At 44.3% G+C, this 17,403-nt stretch overlaps 1 protein-coding gene across 1 annotated transcript in view; it reads right to left on the bottom strand.

Annotated features, from left to right (window-relative positions):
* Positions 1 to 2,485: 2,485 nt before the first annotated feature.
* VWA8 (von Willebrand factor A domain containing 8) overlaps positions 2,486 to 17,403 on the bottom strand; it is a 399,072-nt gene continuing 384,154 nt past the window's right edge. The window contains exons 43-45 of the mRNA XM_055426030.2: positions 7,304 to 7,402; positions 6,029 to 6,267; positions 2,486 to 3,283 (exon numbers count right to left, since the gene is read on the bottom strand). Of these exons, the coding sequence (XP_055282005.1) occupies positions 3,175 to 3,283; positions 6,029 to 6,267; positions 7,304 to 7,402 (447 nt within the window). The 3' untranslated portion in view covers positions 2,486 to 3,174. The remainder of the gene's footprint in view (positions 3,284 to 6,028; positions 6,268 to 7,303; positions 7,403 to 17,403) is intronic.

The following is a 17,403-nucleotide window of genomic DNA, read 5'->3' as shown; positions in this document are numbered from 1 at the left end:
AAAGGGAAATTAAATTACTTGAGAACATTCTTTCCATGTTAAAAAAAAAAAGGCTTCTGCTTATTCAGGTAGTTAACTCACGGGGAGGATTGTTAAAAGGCTGTTCCATCAATCACTCTTGGGTTCAACTTCCAAAGGCTTTCAGGGGCTGTGACCCTCCAGCCAAGGGGCATCTCTAGGGATGAAGCTGCCATTTGGATGGGCACTTCCTCAAGCCGCCGCTGCGCCCAGGAAGGATCCCTGGGGAGTGTCCCTCCAGCAGGGTCCCGTGTCCTTGGTCCCCACCCCTCCTCCAAGCATTCAGTTGTGCAGCTAGTTTCCAAGTAGTGGGGAGGGGAGAGAGCTCTAGGAAACGTGGTCAGTTTGCAAGAGAAAAGCATGAGACGGGACAGTCCAGGGTCACAGCTCTGCCCGTCTGGCTGAGTGTGCCTGTTTTCTTGAATCTCCCTAAGGCTCAGTGTCCTTCTTTGTAAAATGAGGATGGTAGTAGTACAAGTGTTAGTGGCTCAGTCGTGTCTGACTCTTTGTGACACTGTGAACTGTAGCCCGCCAGGCTCTTCTGTCCGTGGAATTCTCCAGGCAAGAATACTGGGGTGGGGAGCCATTCCCTTCTCGAGGGGATCTTTCTGACTCAGGGATCGAACCCGGGTCTCCTTCATTGCAGGCAGATTCTTCACTGTCTCAGCCACAGGTACAATGAGTAATGAATAGTCTGAAGTTCTCTGAGCCTCACTCCTTTTATCTGTAAAGTGAGGTTAAAAAATAACCTATTTTACATGCATTGTTGTGATAACTGAATGGAATACTGTATGAAATCGCTTAGCATACGTGGTACAAGTGATCAGTAAATGCTAGCTGCCATTCTTATTATTATCATTATTACTGTTATTAATGCAATTGTATTTTTAAAGATACTTATTGGATTGCAATTGTTTGCATCATTGGATGATTCAATACACAGAGCAGGCGTCTGTCTCAACAAACAAGACAAGCCATGCAAACTGGCTGGGCAATACTGCATGGGAAAGCTGATTGCTTTTATTCCTTTGGTAGGGAGATGGGGTGGTGAAAAAAATGAGGGTCATCATTTCTTTGCTGTAATTAATTGAAATGAACTGTACAGTTCCCACCATGTAGGGGTGAATCAGATAACATTAATAACAAGACTAGTCTCTTCAGCTTGTCATAAGAAAGCACACGCATATTGGTGCTCCCAGCATTTTGGACTTTGCCATCAGTGATGAAGAGAAACTTTTATTACATGGTTGAAAAGAGGCTGACTTCTGTTGGAACATCTGATTAAAAAAAACATACACTGGACATCGAGCCTATGGATAAGTAAAGGTCAGCCCAAGAGAGGTTGGGGATGAGGTACATTTTGGGGAAATAAAAAAGAATGAGGCTAATAAAAAGAAACAAATTTGAGTCAGTTGAGCTGAGACGGATGAACCTGGAGCCTGTTACACAGAGTGAAGTAAATAAGAAGGAGAAAAACAAATAACACGTATTAACACATATATTGGAGAAGGCAATGGCAACCCACTCCAGTACTCTTGCCTGGAAAATCCCATGGTCGGAGGAGCCTGGTGGGCTTCAGTCCATGGGGTTGCTACAAGTCTGACATGACTGAGCGATTTCACTTTCACTTTTCACTTTCACACATTGGAGAAGGAAATGGCAACCCACTCCAGTGTTCTTGCCTGGAGAATCCCAGGGACGGGGGAGCCTGGTGGGCTGCCGTCTATGGGGTCGCACAGAGTCGGACACGACTGAAGTGACTTAGCAGCAGCAGCAGCAACACATATATATGGAATCTAGAAAAATAGTACCAATGAAGCTACTCCCAGGGCAGGAATAGAGAACACGCTTGGGACACAGTGGGGGAAGAGAGAGGGTGGGACAGACTGAGAGCAGCACTGCCATAAATGCACCGCCCTGGACCGCTGGTGGGAATGTGGACGGCATCACTGACCCGACGGACGCACGTCTGAGCAAGCTCTGGGAGATGGTGGAGGGCAGGGAAGCCTAGCAGGTGCAACCATGGGGTGTCAAAGAGTCGGACAGGACTGAGTGAGTGGACAACCAGTGGGAACCTGCTGTATGACACAGGGAGCCCAACCTGGGGCTCGGTGGTGACCTAGCAGGGAGGGGTGGGGGTGGGAGGGAGGTTCACGACGGAGGGGATACATGATTCTTAATATTAGCTCACTCACACTGTTGTACGGCAGAAACCACACAACATTGTAAAGCAATTATCCTCCAATTAGAAATAAATTTTTTAAAAAAGGAATGAGGCTGTTTAAATAGCTAAAGAAATCTCCAGTTACCATTCAGCTCAAACATACCGCCTTGTTTTCACTTTGTTTTATGTAAAAAAATAAGCATTTGTTATTTTGAGCTACTACATTTTGGACACCAAAATGGAGGACTGTGAAACTCTGAGAAGCCCTGAAAGGAGAAGAGACAGGAAACTCCAGGCAAGACATCCTTTATCCTCCCGATCCCAGCAGCATTTGCTCTTTATTCTTTAAAAAGCCTTTTAAAAGTCACATGGGAAAGGAAGCACTCCAAGGATCTTTCGATTCCTTTTGGTTTTGGCTAAGACAATGAAATTATTGAGAAAACCCAACCTTTTATAGAGTACTGCTGTTGAAAGGACTTTTGAGTGGGTTGAATACTATCAAATCATTGTTGGGCAATACAGAGCGGAGGAGAAAAATAAAAATAATTACTGAGCAGGAGCGGATTCGGAGGGTTTACGTAGAGCTGCACCCCAGTGTCATAATGCAGCACCGAAGGCTCAGCTTGCCGCAGCCACTGTTTTGTCCTGAGTGACCAGGCGACGCATCAAGGCCACAGCAAGCTCCTCTTCATCCCTCAGGGTTCTGGAGACAGACCATGCTCCACCATTCTCAAACCACCTTCCTTTAACCCTGACCTTCCACATAACGCAGGTCAACGCGCTTCCTCTAGTGATTGCACATCAGTGGTGCCCGGGCCTCACACTGGCTGCTTCTCCGAATTCTGATTACTTAGCAAGTGCAGGAAGGATCAGGAATGCCAGAATGATCCAGTCATTGCACGCAGACACCAGACAGATCTCTTCTTTTCTTCAGGATACTCTTTCTTTGTATCTTATTTCAAATCCCAGGGTCATCAGGGTGATAAGGGCACTTAAACATTGGACAGCATGGTGGAGGTGAAAATCTGTTGTAAAATCTGAGGGATGTCCTTGGTGTCCATGGCAACGAAAGACCGGCCTGCTGGTAGAGTTCTCTGAAGCCTGTCAGGATGGATGGGGAAAGAAAATTACCATCGCAAACCAGGGCGCCCCTTCCACCTCCGGCCTCTGCAGACCTCAGCATCCAAATGGTTTCTTAGGAAGGGAACTTCTCACTTTTTAATATCTTGCCCCTGCTTGCAGTGGAACTGCCTGTTGCTAGGCAACAAAGAGCTACAGAGAGAGGCTCGCTGGAAGCGCTGAACTGAAAGAAAGGTCTTTTCAGTGAGAAAACTGGGGAATTTGCAAGGAAAAAAATGCTCTCCTTTTATGACGGTCGTTTCCTGGTATTTTATATCCCCTTGGCAGAACGGAGCTCTCGGGATCAATCTGGGACTAGCTCACCTAGATTCAGAGAACGTGTTGGCCTCATACTGTCCTACTAACTGCCTTTCCTGCCTTAGAAAAACAGGCTTCTAGAAAAGTTGCCCAGCCAAACCTCAAGTGGTCCTTTCTCTCTTCCTCTGCGTTCTCTCTCTCCTCTCTCTCTCCCTTTCTCTTTTCTGCCCCACATCATACAATGTGAAATATAATCTGACTTATGCAATGCCTGCTTTGATGACACTGAGGTTATATGGGCTTATGATAATTTTTTTAAATGCCAAGTTATCATTCGGAACAAAGGGCCATTTTTGGAGGCAATAAAAGTACAAGACACAGTTCTATCCCAAAGAATGCTTCCTTTCACTGTGCCAGCAGAGTTTGGTTTTGGAATGACATTTAATAAAAGTCCACTCTCCTGTGCAGTATCATGCATTTGGCATGCCCGGTAGACCAGCTAATTCTACAACTGTATCTCCTGCCAGTGGATGTTGGATCATTTCCCCAGGAAACCACAAGGGTATTACTGTGCTTTCTTAAGTGTTCAAACAGGATCTGTTCACTAGAAAGACAAAATAGCTATTTCAGCTCAAACAGTATTTGTTGAGCTTGCCGTCTGGATTCATCCTGGGCTGGTCCTGAAGACAGTCTGAGCGGAAAAGGCATGGTCTGCATTTGAGGACATGGAAGTTCTCAAAGCGGCTAACACGCACAGCTGAGAAAGGTGTGAAGGCATTTGTGATAAAGCGACTGTAGTTATGTGGGATTAAGTCTGTGCTTAGCTGTGCCCTGCAATCCTGCAGCAAATCAAAGGCAAGAGAAAAATATGTCAGAACTTTGGACCTTAAAACATTTCCTAGTCTGTCCAGGACTCTGTGGGCTTCCCTGATAGCTCAGTTGGTAAACAATCTGCCTGCAATGCAGAAGTCCCTGGTTCGATTCCTGGGTCAGGAAGATCTGCTGGAGAAGGGATAGGCTACCCACTTCAGTATTCTTGGGCTTCCCCGGTGGCTCAGCTGGTAAAGAATCTGCCCGCAATACGGGAGACCTGAGTTCGATCCCTGGGTTGGGAAGATCCTCTGGAGAAGGGAACGGCTACCCACTCTAGTATTCTGGCCTGGAGAATTCCATGGACTGTACAGTCCATGGGGTTGCAAAGAATCAGAAACGACTGAAAAACTTTCACTTTCCAGGGCTCTGTACCATAGTGTGAGACACGTAAAAGAGCTGGAGAAGCAAAAGGATATGTGGGTTTTTGTGATGTAGGCAGGATTTTATTTTCTGTTTTTGAGGAGATATACTTTCAATTGTGTTTTCTGCTCCTTAAAAGTACTTTAAGTAGAGAAAAACCATTTCTGTCTGTAATTCAGAAAGATAAATGTTAGTGTGTTTAAGAAACAAAAATGTTTCCAGATCTCTCCTTTCAGATGATCCATGACTATTTATTATCTGGCCATAAGTCTCTCTACTGAATATTCAGCATATTTAGTGTAGTGTCTTATTACAGATATAGACATACATGAAGAAGAAACATAAGAAGGAAGATTAGCTGTCTGACTATATACATATATATATATATATATATATATGTGCTGTGGTCAAGTCGCTCAGTCGTGTCCGAGTCTTTGCAACCCCATGGACTGTAGCCTGCCAGGCTCTCCTGTCCATGGGATTTTTCAGGCAAGAATACTGGAGTGGGTTGCCATTTCCCTCCCCAGTTTATAGATATGTAGATAAACATATTAGATCTTGTTTACATATATATGTGTGTATGTTGAGCTTCCCTGGTGGCTCAGTGGTAAAGAATCTGCCTGCTATGTAGGAGCCACAGGAGATGCGGGTTTGATCCCTGGGTCGGGAAGATCTCCTGGAGAAGGAAATGGCTACCCAGTCCAGTATTCTTGCCTGGAGAATCCCATGGACAGAGGAGCCTGGCGGGCTACACTCCATGGGATCGCAAAGAGTCAGACATGACTGAAGCGACTCTGCACGAATGCACGCATGTCTAGTATGTCTAAATACATTGTAGAGACACATATCCCTAATCTGATACTATGAAAATAGTAGGTGCTTGTTACTTTGAGTATGATTTGAGCATGAACTGAGCTTGACACCTTGATGCAAAAGGCAAAATGTATAAAATACTGCTTAATTTTATTGGTAGACAAATCAATTTGCCATTTATTTTATTGTTGGTTAAATATAAGCTGAAAAATAAATAACTTAAAGTATTGCTGCTCATCTAAATATAAGGTAGAAGATCCCATACCCTCACCCGGACTGTCAGCTGCTTGAGTTGACTCTGGCTTCTGTTTCTCCCCCATTCCCCCCACTAGCCCTGACGACGGGAAGCCCGCGAAACAGCATGTGTCAGCTACTCAAACCTCTCTATCCCTGCCCTCTGCTATCTCCTAAGGTGACACTTACCTGGTTGCTTGATCGCCTAAAGATCCAATAAAGATGGCAAAAGCATTTACTTGAGGGTTGCTTGTCAGGATCTGGGCAAAGTTAGCAGGGTGTATTCCATAGCGAGACAGGTTCGCATCACTTAAGACGATGACGAAGTACTCATCAGCTTCTTCTTTGACGATTTCCTTGATGGCATGTTCTGTCCCCTCTAAGGTGTGGTCCCCACTCATGCAGAACTGAGCGTGGGCATGCATCGTCTGGGGGTAAGAGACATGGCACAAAAGCTTTAAAGAAGCTTTCTTTAAAGAAAAAAAAAACAAAACTCGATTTTTCTATTGACAATGAGAAAGCACAAATACTCTGAGCGAGTTCTATTTAATCTGCGCCTTAGACTGACAACAGTACTCAGTGATATCTGGATGTGGTTAAGACTTCCGTTAAAAACAGGAAATGTTCCTAAACGATCCCAGTTGGCACTGATTTTTAAGACTCAAGCTGCCATTTAAAGTGAGAATATGTAGGGACTTCCCTCGTGGTCCAGTGGTTAAGAATCCGTCTTCCAGTGCCGGGGACGTGGGTTCCATCCCTGGTTGAGGAACTATGATCCCACATGCTGGGGAGTAAGGAGGGGACACACAGCTACTACTGAGTCCTCACACCGCAGTGAAGACCCGGCACAGCCAATAAAAACAAACAAAAATCCAGAAAGCCTTAAAAAAAGGTCAGGAAATGTAAGAAAACATGAAGCTTGGTGTCACATGGGAGAATGGACATAACACAGGAGAAAAATAAGGAAAGGCTTGGGTTTCCAATAAACAAAGTTATAATACTAACCGCTGTACTTAATTAACAGGAATGGAGGAAATCTACTCTGAAAAACATAAATGTGTTTCTACTGTAGATCTAAGTATATGAAACTGAATTTATTGTTAGAAAAATACTAAGAAATACATAAAATTGGGGTTAGAGAATACTCTAGAAGGAGTCCTTCTTTTCCTTCTGAAATATGTAGGAGCTTTAAAGAGCTCTATAGAATGCAGACTGTAGATCCTGATACTAACCTGAGTCCCCCAAAATACATAGGGAACAAAGTTTAAATTTTGTATGGTGTAGATCAGGAATTTTGGCATGATAAATGCTTTCTCATATTAATGCTTAAATTTCTGTGAAACAGAAAGTCTTTTTGCTTCCAGTTAACTGCTGCTTCTTCAGTGAATCTTTTTTGTGATCAGTAGATACTTTATCTAATCTGGTGGAAGGTTTCATAATATAGAGGTAATTGAATGCATTTACCTTGAGAATTTCTAGTCTTTGCTTATTGTCCTTGGGGATTTTGTTAATTGGAACTAGACCGATATTGTATCCATCTCCAGAGTGTCCAGCGATGTCATACTACAGACAAGAGAATCAGATTTAGAATCCTCTGTCCACTAAAAAATGGTCACTGGACCTATAAAGCTTCCAACTTTGTTTTGTTATTTCCCAGAACTGCCAAACCTAAGTCCACAGGTGTTTAGCAACAAAAGCAAAAAAAGTCCATGCTCCTTCACTTCCGGTCCATTCTCATGTGATCTCTGCTTTCCAGCCGCAAGTAGAAAGTATGAGGGGGGCTTCAGGAGCTGTCATGAATTCCATTCTTAACTTTCAGGGGGAGAGTTTAACAAATATGTACACACACACCCCATACTGTCAGCAGGCAGAATTCTAAGGTGGCCTCCAAGATTCCTGGCCCCCCTGGTATATACAACCTATACAGGCTTCTCCCCTTAGATGTGGGCAGGACCTCATGATTATGTAAGGAGGTCAAAGGGATTGTGCCGATGTAACTAAGGTTACTAATCATCTGGCTCTGAGTTGATCAAAACAAAGATTATCTGGATGGGCCTAATTTAATCACATAAGCCCTTAAAAAGTAGAGAGATCTTTTTTCTTGCTGATAGTAGAAGGGAAATACAGAGAGATTTGAGTGTGGGGAAATTTGATATGTGGGAGTTATCTGTGGTTTAGATGGTGGGCACCACAGAGCAGGACCCCAAGAATCACATCCAGGAATGACCCTGCCTGAGAGCCAGCACTGAAACAGGGACCTCAGTTCTACAACCTCAAGGAACCAAATTCTGCCAGTTTGAATGGGCTCGGAAGCAGATTCTTCACCAGAGCCTTCGAGTAAGAGCCCTGGCTGGCTAACATCCTGATTTCAGCCTTGTAAGAGCTCTAAGTGGAAACTCAAATAAGCCTGCCTGGAGTTCTCAACTACAGAACTATGACTTTAACAGGTATTGCTTTAAGAAGCTAAGTCTGTGGTAATTTGTTACACAGCAGTAGAAAACTAATACACATACTTTTCCTGAACACAAAAGTGAAATATATTCACTGTAGAAATTATAGAAAAGCACAAAACAGAAAGTGAAGAGGAACTGAAGAGCCTCTCAATGAGGGTGAAAGAGGAGAGAGAAAAAGCTGACTTAAAAATTCAACATTCAAAAAACTAAGATAATGGCAGCTGGTCCCATCACTTCATGGCAAATAGAAGGGGGAAACGTGGAAGCAGTGACAGACTGTATTTTCTTGAGCTCCAAAATCACTGTGGACAGTGACTGCAGCCATGAAATTCAAAGACGCCTGCTCCTTGGAAGAAAAGCTATGACAAACCTAGACAGTGTATTAAAAAGCAGAGACATCCTTTCTGACAAAGGTCCTTATAGGCAAAGCTATGGTTTTTCCAGTAGTCATGTACAGATGTGACAGCTGGACCCTAAAGAAGACTGATCAGTGAAGAAGTGAAGCTTTCGAGCTGTGGTGCTGGAGAAGACTCTTGAGAGTCCCTTGGACTGCAAGATCAAACCAGTCCATCCAAAAGGAAATCAACCCTGCATATTCATTGGAAGGACTGAAGGTGAAGCTCCACTACTTTGGCCACCTGATGTGAAGAGCAGACTCATTGGAAAAGACCCTGATGCTGGGAAAGATGGCAGGCCAAAGGAGAAGGCGGCGGCAGAGGATGGGATGGTTGGATGGCATCGGTGACTGATGGACATGAATTTGAGCAAGCACCTGGAGCTGGTGGAGGACAGAGGAGCCTGGCGTGCCGCAGTCCATGGGGTTGCAAAGAGTTGGATACGACTTAGCAACTGAACAATAACAACAACAAAGAAGTAAACATTATCCATGATCCCATTTCTGAAAGATAACTTCTGTTAATGTTTTCTTATATAAGTTCACACTCACGTCAGCATCAACATGATTTTTAACTAATGGATAACACTGACCATGTGATTTTATAATCTGCTTTTCTATTTAATAGTGCGTGACAGAGATTTTTCAGTTTGGCAAATACCTTTTAAATTCGCTCTCACAATGCACAAGAGAAAGTCCTGTTTGTTGAGAAAAGGCTGGAACTGAGACAGGGTATAGCATTTTTACAGAATTTGAGAAGAAGTCTGGGATTTGAGGCAACTATACTTGGAGCAAGGTGGTTCTCTCCCATTGTGGGGCTTGGAGTTCCCTTTCTCCTCTCATTTCCCTCTAAGAATTTTTTGTGATACTGATATAAAAATTGGAATAGACCTCAGGGTATTTGAACAACTGGGGGATCTGAAAAGAAAATTCTGGGTATGGGTCTGGGGCAAAATATTTTAGGGATTACTTGGAGTGCTAAGGGCTTCCCTGGTGGCTCGGATGGTGAAGCCTGCAATGCAGGAGACCCAGATTCGATCCCTGGGTTGAAAAGATCCTGCAATGATGTGGGTCAAAATACTTAAGAATCACTACTATCTATTCACCGTCAGTCAGCAGCTGTCTTTTGAACACCTACCACATGCAAAACACTGCTTAAGGTGTTGGAAGTGTTAGCTCAGCCATGTCTGACTCTTTGCGACCCCGTGGACTGTAGCCCACCAGGCTCCTCTGTCCATGAGATTCTCCACACAAGAATACTGGAGTGGGTTGTCATTTCCTTCTCCAGGGGATCTTTCCGTCCCAGGGATCAAACCCGGGTCTCCTGCATTGAGGGAAGTCCTAAGGTGTTGAGGGGAATGCAATGATTTCTTTTCATGTCTATTCTTTTATAACCGGTGAGTTTTCTGAAGGCAAGGCTGTATCTTATTCATCTTAACACATTTTATTATCTATGAGTAGGCCTGGTGTGTGTATTGTTGAAATGCTTTGAGAGAGTTTGCGATCAAGTTTGGAAATTAAGAAGCTTTCCTTTCCCATGTGCGCTACATTCTCTCACAAATAAGTTCTTTAGAAGCTGGAATGCATTTTTTTCCTCCCAGCAGTCATGTGATACATGGTGGTTAACCCAAGCTAGCTGACAAAAACAACCCATAACATAACTGAAATCATGGTATTCAAAACGAAAAGTAGAACATTTTCTGTTGAAATAATCTTTATGCAAAAACAAGGAGTCAGAAGGCAGGTTACAGGGGGAAGACGAGTTCTATTCTAGACATGCTGGAACTGTGCATTTGGGGAGACATCAGAGAAGAAACCTATTTCTTATCATCTGCGATGTGGCTGTCACCCTCAGGAGGGGTCAGTGTGACTGTCAAGGGTGAATACTCACAGAGAGAAGAGTAGAGGGCCCCAACCAAGTCTTGGGGGGCACCCTCCTCGTTGAGGTGGAAGAAAGACCCAGGGTGGAGTGAAGAAGATGCGAAAGAGAAGTGGCGGATGCAGAGTACCCGGGATGGCCCTGGAAATTGGTGTGCACGGCTCAGAAGTGGCTGTGCTGAGTGACATTCTCCATGGCCATCCAGGAGCAGGGTGACTAATGACCTCTGGGCAGAGAATCACTAGAGGCCTTCGGGGGGGCACAATTGCAGTAAAAGGTTTGTGGTATGAGACAGAAATAGAACAGCACCTAGACAGGTGTTTGGGGAGAGGTGCCTGCATTTCATAGGCACCTCATTGCCTATAAAGAGAGGAGACGACTCATTGGAAAAGACCCTGATGCTGGGAAAGATTGAGGGCAGGAGGAGAAGCGGGTGACAGAGGATGAGATGGTTGGATGGCATCACCGACTCGATGGCTGTGAGTTTAAGCATAGTGAAGGACATTATCTTGGAGGTGGTGAAGGACAAAGAAGTCTGGCATGCTGTAGTTCAGATCAGTTCAGTTTAGTTCAGTTGCTCAGTCGTGTCCGACTCTCCGCGACCCCATGAATCACAGCACGCCAGGTCTCCCTGTCCATCACCAACTCCCGGAGTTCACTCAAACTCATGTCCACAGAGTCGGTGATGCCATCCAGCCATCTCATTCTCTGTCGTCCCCTTCTCCTCCCGCCCCCAACCTTTCCCAGCATCAGAGTCTTTTCCAGTGAGTCAGCTCATCGCAGGAGGTGGCCAAAGTATTGGAGTTTCAGCTTTAGCATCAGTCCTTCCAATGAACACCCAGGATTGATCTCCTTTAGAATGGACTGGTTGGATCTCCTTGCAGTCCAAGGGACTCTCAAGAGTCTTCTCCAGCACCACAGTTCAAAAGCATCAATTCTTCGGCGATCAGCTTTCTTCACAGTCCAACTCTCACATCCATACATGACCACGGGAAAAACCATAGCCTTGACTAGACGGACCTTGGTTGGCAAAGTGATGTCTCTGCTTTTTAATATGCTATCTAGGTTGGTCATAACTTTCCTTCCAAGGAGCAAGCGTCTTTTAATTTCATGGCTGCAATCAGCGTCTGCAGTGATTTTGGAGCCCCCAAAAATAAAGTCTGCTGCAGTTCATGCGGTCGCAGAGTCAGGCATGATGGAGCAACTGAACAACAAGAAAGGAGGCGGTGGGGCGAGATCAGGGTCACAGTCAGAGGGCCAAGTCTGAAGAGAGGGGAGGACACGTTTTCCTGAGACTAAAAGGACGGCACAGAGGCCAAGAGTGGACAGAGACAAGTATACAGTCGAAGGGATAAGTGACAAATGAAGGCCCAAATAGGGTGTCCATTTAAAAGCTATGAGTCACGGTCTCCTGTATTACAGGCAGATTCTTTACTGTCTGAACCACCAGGGAAGCCCATAAATCAGGCTGAAAACTAGTAAATAAAGTATGCTCTTCCTCTACTTTGAAAAACAGACATTATAATGACCTGGAAAGCCAGGGTCAAATTCCAAATACTTGGATTCTTGGAGCTCCGCGCTAGAACACGGCGGGGTGGGCAGGACTGGCGCCTGGCTCGCAGCCCACACCCTTCCCTCTGTAGCTGGCTCTGTCCCCACCTCGGGGGCCCACAGGCACGTGTGTGGACCCTGGCGCTCGTGTCTACACGCCATCACGCCTTTCTGTCCTCCTGAGAGCCGGTTGCACACACCGCTGGCCAGTCTGGCCCAGGAAGACGGACCTGAGAAAGATGCCCAAGAAACAGACTTGGGGTCACCAGAGCAGGACAGCTGGGGATCCCGGGAACTGGGAGCAGGTTCTAGACACAGAATCTAAGTGGGCATCCCCCACTGGCCCCACAGACTCTTCCCTCAATGGAAGGGCATGCTCAGGGGAGGGCCAGGGCGGGACATTAGTCTGTGCCTGGTTTTAGAGTGTTTTATGAAAAATACAAAGGATGATACGAAAGAATTTTGGGGGAAATTTGCCGATCCACTAAAAAAGCTTGGTAAGAAACACTTTCCAGGGATATAACAAATTCCATATATGAAAAAAAAATCTCTATATATAGGTTGCTGTCATTGTCATGAAAAGGTAGCAAAATTTAAAACCTAAAGGCAGCACAGCCCTGGACGATGCAATGCTGGCTTCAGTATATGCCTGACCAAGGTCACCAGGGGCTCAGCGCGAGGACTAGCCTAGACGTGGAGAAAACCTGCACAATTCCTCCACGGACGCAAGTGCCAGGCCCTCTCCAGACTGACTGACAGACAATGGTCACCGCAGCAACTGTTTTAAATGGAGAAGGACGGCAACCATGGCAGCATTCTTGCCTGGAACAGCCCACGGACAGAGGAGTCTGACCGGCCACAGTCCATCGGATCACAAGAGTCAGAAGACACAACTGAGCTGCTAGCCTGCCACCGAGACGGCCACAGGCCAACTGCGCTCATCATGGGGCTGGTGAAGCAATCTGTTAAAATGGGCATCTTACACATGACAGGGCAAGACCAGTTCCCAGAAGCAGAAGTAAGTTTCTCTTATTTGGCTCAGAAAAGAGGGCTATGAATACACATTTGACTTTCTCTTCTCCTTTTAACTGATGGTTAAATATCTTACTGACCATATGACCATGAGTGATACTATATAAATAAGTATTTGACCATGTGGTCTGCTTATAGGGTTGACACAACTGGTCACTGCAAGGGAAAAAGCTGCTAGTTGATTATTAAACAAATAGGAGTCAGGCTTCCCTGGAGACTCAGGGGTAAAGAATCCGCCTGCCAATGCAGCGGGACACAGGTTGGGTCCCAGGTCCGGGAAGATCCCGTGTGCCCTGGAGCAATTAAGCCCCTGTGTCACAACGACGGAGTCTGTGCTCTAGGGACTGCAAGCCACAACTACTGGCCCTGCAAGCCGCAGCTACTGAGGCCCGACAGCAAGGGAAGCCATCATAATGAGAAGTCCTGGGACTGCAGCTAGAGCGCAGTCCCGACTCTGTGCAACTAGGGAAAAGCCTGCACAATGAGACCTAGTGCAGCCAAAGGAAAAACAAACAAATAAAAAAATTTAAAAACTATTAAAAAAACCCCAAATAGTAGTCAAACGAATTGTTGGATGTTCCTTATCAAAAACAGATACTGATTGACTGAACCTCCACAAACATTTTAGTCACAAAAGCATCTATCATTTGATCGATCTATCACTTAATTACCTGCCCAGGAGAAAACAAGCATTCTCTTTTTCGGGTAAATGAGATAGACAGGTGAGCTGCACACCTTCCTCCGTCCTCCTTTCCTCCCTTTATCTGCAGTAAGGAAAGTGCAATTTGCAGAAAGATCTGCCTTTGTCTGTGTCTGGTTACTGTTACAAAGGCTGAGAAGACACACCTAAAGGACAGGATGAGGCTTTTAAAACAGTTTGCAGGCTCTGGTTCTCATCTTCCAAATGGGCTTGGGGATTCTTCTGGGTCCAAAGTAAATAGAATGCTTGAGAGGAATTCAAAGTACATCCAAATGTGAAGCATTCGCTGGCGTTACTGGGGATCATGTTAAGCTTCCATGAAAAACCATCCTTCTATGTCGTAATTATCTAGGATCCGCTCTCCAAGGATCCCAACACACTTTATACAGAGTAAGTTGCTAATCCTCAAAATCGTCTGGGTGAGAGGAAGAAGGACACGAACTCATCCACTTCTGTTTCTAACGCTTGATTCTGCCACTTACCCAGTCTGTTGCTCGACGGGACAGACCTGACAGGGTCTCAAACTGGCTTCCAGGCAGGACTCAGAACTCATTAAACGAGAACCTCACTGTTGCTGTCAACCGTCTAACATTTATTTTCTTTCTTTTTTTCTGCCTAACATTTAGATCAGAACTTTTTCTAAGTAGCTCAAAATTTTTGTGATCATGATTTCTCCACTTTTCAGAGCCTCCCTTAAATCTCTGTGGAGTCCCGCATTTAACATCCAACATAAACATTAAACCACAGCAGAAAGAAAAGCCTCAACTAGAGAGGACCAATTTTAATACTTTTTTTTTTTTGGCTTTAGAAACTTGTTTAAATACCCTTTTGCTATATTTTCTTTTGCAAATCTCATTTGTTCAGAGAAAGGCAGGAAAAAAATGAAAACAAATGCTGAGTTTCGGTCCAAGACACAAAAATTAATCATCAGATTAGAAGGATGACTTATAATATAATATTTAGATGGCAAAGAAAAGCTTTATTTCCAACAAAGAGCTACTAGCATTTTTATGAATAAGGTTTGTGTTTAAATTTCTGTTGGGAAGGATAATCATTTGCTAACTTTAGGAGAAATTGTGCTTTATTATACCTGTTGGGCTTCCCTGGTGGCTCAGGTGGTAAAGAACCTGCCTGCAATGTGGGAGATCTGGGTTCAATACCTGGGTTGGCAAGATCCCCTGGAGGAGGGCATGGCAACCCACTCCAGTATTCCTACTGGAGAATCCCTATGGACAGAGGAGCCTGGTGGGCTACAGTCCATGGGGTCACAAAGAGTCAGACACGACTAAGTGACTAAGCACATATCTCTATATTTTAAGTAGCAAGAGACAATCATTTGAGGCTATTTCAGAAGTCTGATAATATGTGAAATTCTAATCTCCTTCTGGACATACAAATACACCATTCTCAGGCAGCACTGCTGACAGCCAAGCAGCCAAGGATTAGACAATAAATATAATTAAAAAGGTCAAGAGATGTGCCAACAGGACTCTAGGGTGTAGACAATAATGTACAGTATCAGTTACTGCTAAGCTTTCTTCATAGAGAAGTCAGTGTAAAGAGAATGATATTCTGGAAGTCAAAGACTCTAGACTTAGCTCCAACTTTAATAAGCTTTGTGACCTTAGGCGAGTCACTTAACCCCTCCAAATCTTGTTTCCACATTATAAATAATTCTGGCTTAGATGACCTCTAACCCTGTGTGCTTGTAAACCACTGAACCTCTCTGACTAGTAGGGATAATCTCTGTTTTACCTAATCTCAGAGGGTCATTGAAAGGCTAGGACAATACATTTAGTAAGTATAATGTTAACGTTCATACTGTTCTTTATGGTTTACGAAGTGCTTCTGTCTATCTCATTTCATTTTGATTTTCTCCACACCTTTGTGATGGGTGTTCTTAATATCATTTCCCAAATTAAAAAATCAATGCTCAGAGAGATTAACAGACTTTCTTAAGGTCAGAGATCTAGTGGTGGCGGAGGTGGAATCTGAATCAAGGCGCTCTAAGTCTAATGCTTTTACTGAAGAGAAACAACTGTTCCCTAACTACTGCCCCGCCCCTCTAGACTGTCCCAGTCTTTACCTAGGAGTTTTGAACTTTCACATCTATGATTGAGTCAATTCTGAATTCTTGTTTAATTCTGAATGGACTTAGAGGAGTCTGTACACCCTTCTTCACTTTTACTTCCAAGGAGCAGGAAGAATTTATTCAGGAAATTCCCTGGTGGTCCAGTAGTTGGGACTCTGCGCTTCCACTGCCAGGGCTTGATCCCTGGTCACGGAACTAAAATTCCACAAGCTATGTAGTGTGGACAAAAAAAATAAATAAATAAGAAAAAAAAAAGTCTGTTTGGGAATTCTCTGGTGCTCCAGTGGTTAGGACTCAGAGCTTCCACTGCCATGGGCCTGGGTTCAATCTCTGGTTGAGGAGCTAAGATTCTGCAAGCTGCATGGTACAGCAAAAAAAAAAAAAAAAAAGAATTTATCCAAAGCCTGAGCTTTTAAGATGATTGATTTCTCTTTCTAAACGTGTGAAACATGCCTGAGATATTAGAAAAAGGTGAGTGATAGATGCTGAACTCAGTTTTTGATGGAAGGAATTTTCCCAGCAGGTGCTGGTTTCTGAGTCATACCTTTCCACATCTTTCTGACCCAGATATCTTTGGGAAAAGTATGTCTACTACACCTCCTTTGGGTGATGGAGGAGAAGATAAGAGTACTTTATGTAAATGGTATATTTGCTCCTAAATTACAGCTTTCTAAGTACACTGATTGGGCAGAAATAATATGGCTGCAAGAACAAGGAATAAAATGTGAATGAAGAAAAGGCCATGAAGTGGGAGTCAGACATCCTGGCTGTTTATGGTTTAGCTGTGTGACCTTGGGATGTGGATTTTTATTTTCTCATCTTAAAACAGAGGCTGGTGAAAATAATTTCCAAGATCCTCTCTGCTCCCAAGACTCTATGAGAATTCTGGGGGTCCACCCAAGAAATGGAACGAGAAAGTCTGCTTCACTTAGTTACAAGGACACCCGTGCCTATTTTCTTCTGTCAAAGGAACTGAGTCATCTAAGTCTAGGTGAGGATGGATGAAGCTTTTCCGGAAAAGAATGCCTCCAGAATCTGTAAGAAATAATGATCCAGTGTTGGCCCTAGAACAGCGGTTTTCTAACTCTAAAATTTTTTTAAGCAGTGGAATTATTTCTCCAAATGAAATATTGCACAAAACCCAGATTGTGAAACATCATGCAATATCAATACAAGTGGACTTAGTTTGGTGGAATTGGGGATGGAGGGGGAAGGGGTAAAATGTGCCGTCCACACACCTTAGCCCTCCGACATCCTTCAGGGGCTCCTTTCACTCTGTTAGGGAGACTCCCTGGTGGTCCAGTGATTAGGACTTGGCGCTTTCACTGCCGTGGCCTAAGTTCAATCTCTAGTCGGGGAACTAAGATCCCACGAGCTGTGCGGCGCAGCCAAAGGAAGAAAGATGAAACCATGGTCTTAGAAGTGATTTATATGTCTCCGCGGAAACACTACATTTGAGGGGT

This window comes from Moschus berezovskii, chromosome 13 (genome assembly GCF_049115385.1).
Source record: "Moschus berezovskii isolate FMDL1 chromosome 13, NW_MosBer_1.0, whole genome shotgun sequence".
Classification (NCBI taxonomy): Eukaryota; Metazoa; Chordata; class Mammalia; order Artiodactyla; family Moschidae; genus Moschus; species Moschus berezovskii.
Note: the sequence above shows the minus strand (reverse complement) of the source record. Positions and strands in the feature narration are given on the sequence as shown.